The 8389-nt window shown below is 43.6% G+C and overlaps 1 protein-coding gene across 1 annotated transcript; it reads right to left on the reverse strand.

Moving 5' to 3' along the window:
- Positions 1-54: 54 nt before the first annotated feature.
- LOC116222915 (chondroitin sulfate proteoglycan 4) lies at positions 55-6181 on the reverse strand. Its single transcript, XM_031578143.2, has 3 exons — positions 5729-6181; positions 3110-3273; positions 55-2383 (listed from the first exon to the last, which is right to left on the reverse strand). The coding sequence occupies exons 1-3, from the start codon at positions 5817-5819 to the stop codon at positions 86-88; spliced, it is 2553 nt and encodes an 850-aa protein (XP_031434003.1). The 5' UTR covers positions 5820-6181; the 3' UTR covers positions 55-85.
- Between the last annotated feature and the right edge of the window lie 2208 nt (positions 6182-8389).

Below are 8389 nucleotides of genomic sequence, written 5' to 3' on the forward strand. Positions count from 1 at the left end.
GAATAAGAATATTTGGAAAATATCAGAAAAGTGAACGAGTCCTTTGTGTTGATAGATGAAACGGTCTCCATCTCATAATGCAGTTTCAGATCAGAAATGTTTTTTGGCTGAAAGTGGAGTTAATCCTTAACACCTTATCGTCAAGTAGTAAGTCTCCTTTCTTTGGTAATGACAGCAATAAAAAGTAAAGGTCGCTCTCTAAGATTTTCATACCCTTGGAGACAGCCCGTAGGTCTTGAGGGGTTAGCGTCACCCTGCGCTCTGTATCAACCTCCATTTTGCTCTTGATGACTTTATAGTGAATCCCTTGCACTACGATAGGGAACAACATTTCCTCCGTAGTTGTGGAGCCGATGGTGACCCTGAACCTAAAGCTGTCGGTCACATTCCCTGGATGGGAGCCCAGGTACGTGCTCAGGTACCTGATCCGGTCCTTTTCCAGAAGCTTCTGCGAGAAGATCCACGTGTTTTTCCACTCTCCGCTCGAGTGCAGCCTCTGGAGTTCTCCGTACTGAGGGGGCTCTGCCACGTCGTAGCGCAGCTCCACCACCTGCTGAGCCACGTTCACCTGCACCGCCAGGTGGGTGGAGCTCAGGAGGGCCCATCCGCCCTGGGTCACCTCCGCTCCCGTGTTATTCACGACCTTGTACTCCAGCGGCACCGCCATCAGCCTGAGCACCGCCGTGTTACTGACCTTGTCTCCATCGCTCACCCTCAGGGCCATTCGAGAGTTCGTAATAATGCCTGTGTGGACGTAATAAACCTTTCCCTGCTCCAGATTTAGGTACGAAAAGTTCTTGATTGCCTGGCCAGGGTCATCCTCGATCTCTAGGAAGCCAGCGTCTGTATTTAGATTACCAAGCACTGTAAATATCAGGTCCGTGGAGTTGCTGTCTGGGTCTATAACCCTTAACATGTCAGTGGTAAGTCGGCGTTTGGACTGTTCCAGCAGGACAAAGAGGCTTCCCTCTGGAAAGCTGAGCTCAGGAGCGTCGTTGCTGGGTGTGATGCTGATGTTGAACCTGTGGAGCTTGTTCCCCCTAATGCAGGCCGGTAACTGTCTCTTGCTGCTGCTGAACACTGAAAATATGAAGAAATCCACCTGGTCCTCCGAGCCCCCATGGACGTACATAACCCGACCGTGCCAAAGGTCCAGGAGGCTGAAGGTATGCTCCTCCTGCTCTGGATCCACGTCCAGCCTTAGCTGGCCATGAACTGGCTGCTCCGCAATGCGGAACATGATCTGGGACTGACTGATCCCTAAGCTTCGTATTTCCACGTTCATCTTGACGTGTTGAAATCCCAAGGGAGCCCGACCCCCCTCTGGGACGATCAGGTTTTCGAGGACCAGAAAGCTTTGTCCTCTCTTGCAGTCCGCTCCGGATACACCCACTGACCCATTCCCAGGGGCAGGGATTGGGCTGGGTGTCGTGATTGAGTCAAAGGTTTCAGTCTCACAGCCAACAGAAGCATCTTTTGTCACCATGGCATTTGGCAAGCCCATCTTTTGCGCGTTGACTCGGATGTGTTTCAGACATCCTCTGAGTGACCCTCCTCCTATCTGTTTGTCTGCAAGAGACCGCAGACCCTTCTTTCTGGCCTGAACACGGGTATTACCATCAAGGCCACCAATGAAAAGAGGCCCACTGAGTTGGAGGGCATTGGTGTGCAGACCCAAACTAGAGTTCTGCATGTCTGCGCCCACACACAAATGGACAGTCAGTGTGGACAGGTGTAGCTTCACCTGATGCCAGTCGTGCTCACTAACTGGCAATGGGGAACGAAGCTTAGTCTTCATGGTCGCTGCCCCGATCACAGCCACCACATGGTCATCTTGCAGTTCAATGGCAATATAGTGCCCTTCACTGGCAGAACTGTAGAGGATAATCCCGTCTTTGGCCGACCGGTGAAGCTGGCACTCAAAAACCCCCTCCTGGGCCATGTCCCACGTCGGGAGGGACATGTAGGCCCTGGAGCTGAAGAAGTTTATGGAGTCGTCCGCGCTGGCGGAAAACTCTGGGCTGCACCCGAGCGACACCTCGTGAACTGTTTTATAGCCTGAGTACGGCCTGAGGGAGGAGAGCAGGTTGTGCTGGTTGAACAGCACTTCGTCCAAGCAGCCTCTAAAGCCAACGGGCATCCTTTCTGTCGAGAGGTAGGGCCTCTCCAGGCCTCCCAGCCCACCCACGAACAAGCCGTCCTGGATACTGAGCTCCAGGTCCGGTCCGAGCATCCTCAGGCTGGTGTGGGAATGTTTGTCTACGGTCAGCGTGACGTTGCGCTGGTCCTGTCGGAGCTCCATGGTGTGCCAAACCAGGTCATTCAGCTGGACACCTTTCTCTGAGCGAAGACTGCGGACGCCAGACCCGAGATCCATCGACACCTGCGACACGGAAAAACAGAGACATTCATAGGTCTTTCAAAATATTGACATCTGATAAGGTATTCATCTTAAGAGTTTGTTAGAAAAGGGAACACTTAATGTAACATTAAAACAATTATGAGTATGGAGAGTTATGAAGTTGATGAAAATAAAGTAAGGTAGTGAGGTAGAATGGCGTAAACGCACATTTAGGATGAGGGATGTGTCATACTCTGGATATTTGTGATGGCACATAATTTACGAGTATAGGTGTGAATATCTGGAGGGTAATATCTCCCCTTCAGAAAAATCATGAATGGACTTGTTTTGAAGATGTCAGTGACTTTTTTTTTTCGAGCAGCAACACAAGATCACCTGCTTCTAGTTCTTTCCCAAAGGCAGTCTCTGTGTAATTACTGCTTCCAAGTCTAAGGAATACATGTATGTGTGCCAGGCTATCAGATCAGTAGTACCCACAGTCATCTCCTTCAAACAAATATTTAGCTGTCTGTATCATTTCTCAGGAATGAACTACAAATAGTGCCAAAACAGGAAGTGGAGGAATACTATTTTACTGTACTACTGGCCAAGCAGACGAGGCATTACCATATAAACATCAACTAAATGCAATGAGATAGACCTATGTTAATCAGTGTGATAGCTTATTATTGTTAAAAATGATGTGGTACATTTCTACCTGATCAATTACAACCTTTAGAGAGAAACATGGGCCTCATGAATCATCACCTGAATGCGTCCTGAATGAAGTTCCACCAGACAGAAGTCCGTGTCCCCGGCGGCCAGGAAGAGCACCCCGCTGCTGTGGGCGGTCCGGAAGCGGACGTGGAGCGAGGTCCGGACGGACGACTCTACAGCCTTCAGCAACACAAAGCCATCCCCGTAGAATGAGGCTGTGAAAGCAGGATGGATGGATTCATAAACAGCTGTTAGTGTTACAGTGTTACGTGAAGTAGTGTTATGTGTAGCAAAACAGTCTTTGTGAACATGGTGCACCCAGATTGTATCATTCTGACACAAGAGCTGTTTACAACACTATAATTATAGTGACCTAAAATATACATTGCGCCATGCGATAGGAAGAACCATGACATGCCATTTTAAAGTGGAATACTTTAGCAGAAACATAGCAGAAAATATTGCAGAGGTAGTTTTTCTTTTCCTGCTTTTGAAACTTGATGATCAAAGTTGACACATGTAATATAACAACCCCACAAGAATCTGTTGGGGAAAAAAGGAATCTCGAAAAAGGTGACCTAAATCAGGACAGAGTAGCCTACTCTACTCTCGAGACCAGTCCCTGGATCCAAACCCTGACCCTAGATCTGTAGCCCTGTCTACAGGCTTTAACGTCTGTTGTGTACACATGCCTACCACCAGCATGCTTAAACAGACATCATTCAATTTACTTTAAGTCCTCCATCTGTGTCTGTCTATTCCATTAAAGTGTATACTTGCACGCTAGTCCCTGTGGAGTAAACTAGCCTTGCCTTGTCAACAATATAATCTGTGATAAATAATCTGTGCCCATATGGCGCAAAACAGGGTCTAAGTAATCTGATATTCCCATTTCAAAACACAAACATGATCTATACTTCCTTTCAAGACAATAGGTATGCAATCTGTTGTTCACGATGGGGCAGTTTTCTAATTTACTCGTTAAGCCTAATTCTACAGTTTTAGACTAATGACTAATTGCATCTCTCTGCTGCATTAAAAAGTCTCAGACTTTCTCTAATCTGAGTTTAATGGTCCGCAGTCCAGAAAGACGATTAGAGCCGGATGCAGAGGAGAGAACAGATTAAATCTGACCCCCCAAAAAATTCTGTTGCAAATATTTTTATTCATTATTGTATCTATTCCAATCATCTTCCGAGTGTATAGATTTTGTGTTACAATGAAGAATAATTTCTTTCAATATGTATTAAATAACTACTGTCTTCTGAGTATAGGTGTGCATGGTAGACATTCACATAAGGAATTCCTAATGTTCACCCCTATTTTCCGACTTCAGATTTTATTGTAATCTATTGTTCACCTATTGCTAACTTTTAAAGGAGGGTAGCATATTCTGGTTTTAGTTATACATTAACAACTCAGAAACCAAACAAACCCTCAGAAGCATGATTTATCCAGTCGCATTACCATTTCAAGTCTCGATGATTTGGAGGTACCCTCTTCCAATATTACCAGGGCATGTAAAGCTTATATTACTAAAAAAAAACATTCCTCTTAATCTTTACGATGAGTGCTAACCAGTCTAATCAGCTCTTTGGCAGAAGTTCAACAAACTGCCCCAGTAGCCTTTGGCTATAGCACCAGGATTTGGGTGCAGAACCGTGATGTCTGCTACCCCTAATGGTTTATCTGAAGTCAATTAATGAATGTTAATGCACTCAACCCCTTTTAAGCACAGTGGGTCAGCTAGTGTAGGCCAGACCTTCATCTCTTTCTGCAGCAGTTTGCACGTGGCCTGATCGGTAGCCAATTACAATCAAGCCCACAGAACATCTACAGAATGAGGTGAACAAAACTGGACTGTCTTTATAATAGGACAGAGCACCCAGACGGTATTTGTAAGGGGAAAAAAATAAGATTGTGAACCAAAATAAGGGAGAATATTTTGTTAGATGACTCATTTGCAGCAACATTAGTTGCAGGACAGAACAATAACAACAACAACAACAACAAAACAAACCCTATCCAAATTTGAGAGTCATTTAGAATCATTTGCGGTAACATTTTATATATATCCTTCATTTAATGCGTCCAAAGGCCTGTAATACTGTCTTACATTGACACAGATAGCCTATTGACACATATTCAATCTAAACTCTTTAATATGCAGGTCTTTGTCTCCTCTGTGAGACTATGCTGCCTTAATAATGGGATTATTATTAAGACGATTAAACTGATTACAAATAACTGTTGCATTGCTGAGACCATCCACATAGGAGTGCAGACTTCCTCCTACAGAAATAATTTGAATTGCACTGAATGAAATAATCACCAATTCGGAGTGCACTATTGTCAAATGCATGTAAAATGAAGACACACTGAATTCTAACACTGGGACAAAACAGAGTACGTCAAATGTGTACGTCAGATGTGCGTTCTTAATAAAACACCGTCTGAGCCTGTTTAAGCCTTTGCCTGCTATTTGTGCAACACTAATTGCAGCCCATAGTTTTTTTTCCATCTGTGCGCTTGTACAATTGTGTTTCTGCACGAACCGAATGAAGTTCAATGAATTGTATCCGATAACGTGGATCCGAAACAAAGCAGACAAGCGAAGATCCGCGGAGTTATCGCAATCATCTTATCCCTGCACCTCTGCTCAAAACTTACCTGCGATTGTTTGACTGACAACGAATAATAGCAGAGGAAACCCCCTCCACCACCACAAAATACTTTTCCAAAAGTCAGCAGAGTTATCCATATTTTCCGACGGCAGAGGGATTTCCTTCCATTTAGTCGCAAATCCTGGGTATTCGGGACATGTTTGGTCTCAATCCACACCTCAAACAGACCCCCGTTTAACTTTAAAGTCAATAGGGCAGCTTCATCAGATACAAAGTATACCTGCACGGAGTGGTGTCAAGCGGGGAATTTGCCCCGCCCCTGTCGGGATTTGCCCACTACCAATCCTCGCCAGCCAGTCAATTAATGTTATCAATGCCCAACTGGTTCCTACCAAAGGGTGTGTAGCCTGATTCCTTCAGTAACGTTGGTGCTTTACGTGTAGCTGGACAGTAAGCTTATAGCGCTACAGGTGAGCAAGCAAAGTAAGAGTTGTTTTGTGTGTGTCGGTGCTACGTGTGGTGTTTCAAATGGTACAAATATCTGACAGACGTACTGTTCGTATAACCCCTTCACAGTTATACCCTTGGATTCAGGGTACACATCTTGATTTCTATAAGCGGATCAAGGCACACTCAGTGACCTTCGGCTCAGAAAATACATGAAAACGGGCAGGCAGGTATGGAATTGGTTAAGTGGTAAAGGAAGTAACTTTGCAAGCTCAGAGAAACATTTGCTCACCTGTTTTGTATAGCGTAATTACAATTGACCCTGCTTTGATGAATGATTCTTCATTGTCTCCTGTAATGGGTGTTTTCTTTTCAAGTAGTCATAGTCTAGTGGTCATCGTGCTCCTGAGTCTTATTTGGAGGTAAAGCCTAATAGGCTATACAGTAATTGTGTACAGTATGTATGTAAATGTTGTATTAATACATTATTATGCTATCACACTGATATAAAATACTCATCCACTATCCACTACCCAGACCACTATTCATTCTTTTACAATCTTCTGCTGTCTCTCTCCGTACAGAAATCTTCAGTTTCATTCTGAGCTATTTTTAAAAGTAACAAACGATCTCCTGTTTGATGAGATGGAGCAGTAATGCAGTCCCTTTAAAGAAACAGAATCCGTAGAACAGCATGCAGATGCTAGATTTGTACTTCAAGAAGAATTAGGCTATGCTTTTTATAAGATATACACACTTCATCATATTTTGGTAGATTTTGCAGGTCTTTGATTTAAAGGAGCAACAGAACTGAAGTCCCTGTCAGACTATGACATGCAGCTGTGCACTCTACCAGCAGTGAAGTTAAAAACCACAACAGACCTGTAAGTTTCTCACAAATAAACCATGAAGCATACAAGTGTGCCAGCAGGCTAACCAGCATCTTCCAGACAGCGTCCTTGCGCTGAATGAAAATAAAATGTAATCTCTCTTTGAGTCTTATTTCAATGTTTCTAAGCATCTTCCAGACAGTGTCCTTGCGCTGAATGAAAAAGAATCTCTCTATGAGTCTTATTTCAATGTTTCTCATCCAAAAGCAGTTTTGGAAGATCACTAACCCTATGTCTCATGTCTATGACACAGTTATTGCATGTTAACTTAACTCATGCTATTCACAAACATCAGGAAAGGATCCCCAGAGACAGTGGTTATACAAACACACATCAGCACCTGGTTAAATGCATACAATCTGTAACATCAATCAATCAAAGGAGATTTATAATGGATAGGGAGAGAAGTGCAAAGATGTCTGACATGTCTGGACTGGTTGGCCATGAAACTGCGGTGTGGAAATGTAGGATGAAAACATGGCAGCAGATACACAGGCTGCTTTCATTTGGCCACAGAAAGAGCAATCAGTTACTTTAAACTGGCACTTACAGCAGTTACATTCCTGCACTTTTTTTTTCTATTCTTATGTAAAATAGTATTTATTGTTACACTAGGTCTCTACTGCTCGTAGCTTGACTGTTCTCTCCCTTGTACGTCGCTTTAGACAAAAGCGTCTGCTAAATGACTCAATGTAAATGTCTAAATGTTAAACCTCTGGCTTGATCCACGGTTAGTCAGTGGATGGTGTAACACTTTACTTGAATCTTCCTTCCTGCCAAAACATGACACGGTTGACAATGACAATGACAAATGACAATGAAAAATGACAACGGTGAAATGAAACGGCTGTATAACTGCACACTGACGCTCTTGATGACTAGGGACAGGATGTGCTGACTCCCATAACAGTCCAATGACCGAGGCTAAGAGTAAAGTGTTAATGGTGTTGTCTGGTCAGGCTAGTGCAGCTTTGCTTATGCGAAACATGACCACTAGAGGGCCTCGCCAGCTTTATTTTGAAGCTGTACAGTTTTTATGGAATTTTTCATCCAGGATATTGTCACCGTTTAAAAATGTTTTTGTCTTCCTATATTTAAAAAACTCAGCACAGCTTAACCTGTCAACATTGTGACCAGAAATGGAGTAGGAACTGAATGAGTATGAACTGAATGAGTATGAACTGAATAAGTATGAACTGAATAAGTATGAACTGAATAAGTATGAACTGAATGAGTATGAACTGAATGAGTATGAACTGAATAAGTATGAACTGAATAAGTATGAACTGAATGAGTATGAACTGAATGAGTATGAACTGTAGTTACAGTAAAGTCTTCCTCCCCTGTTTGTTGGATCCTTTAGAGTGAGC

The sequence above is a fragment of the Clupea harengus genome, chromosome 12 (assembly GCF_900700415.2).
Source record: "Clupea harengus chromosome 12, Ch_v2.0.2, whole genome shotgun sequence".
NCBI lineage: Eukaryota > Metazoa > Chordata > Actinopteri > Clupeiformes > Clupeidae > Clupea > Clupea harengus.

What these genes read in the sequence shown, in the direction of transcription:
- LOC116222915 (XM_031578143.2), bottom strand. Translation starts at nt 5,819, where the DNA reads ATGGATAACTCTGCTGACTTTTGGAAAAGTATTTTGTGGTGGTGGAGG. An exon ending in TGTCAGTCAAACAATCGCAG is followed by an intron (nt 3,274 to 5,728) that starts GTAAGTTTTGAG and finishes CTGCTTTCACAG; the next exon opens with CCTCATTCTACGGGGATGGC. An exon ending in TTCATTCAGGACGCATTCAG is followed by an intron (nt 2,384 to 3,109) that starts GTGATGATTCAT and finishes TCCGTGTCGCAG; the next exon opens with GTGTCGATGGATCTCGGGTC.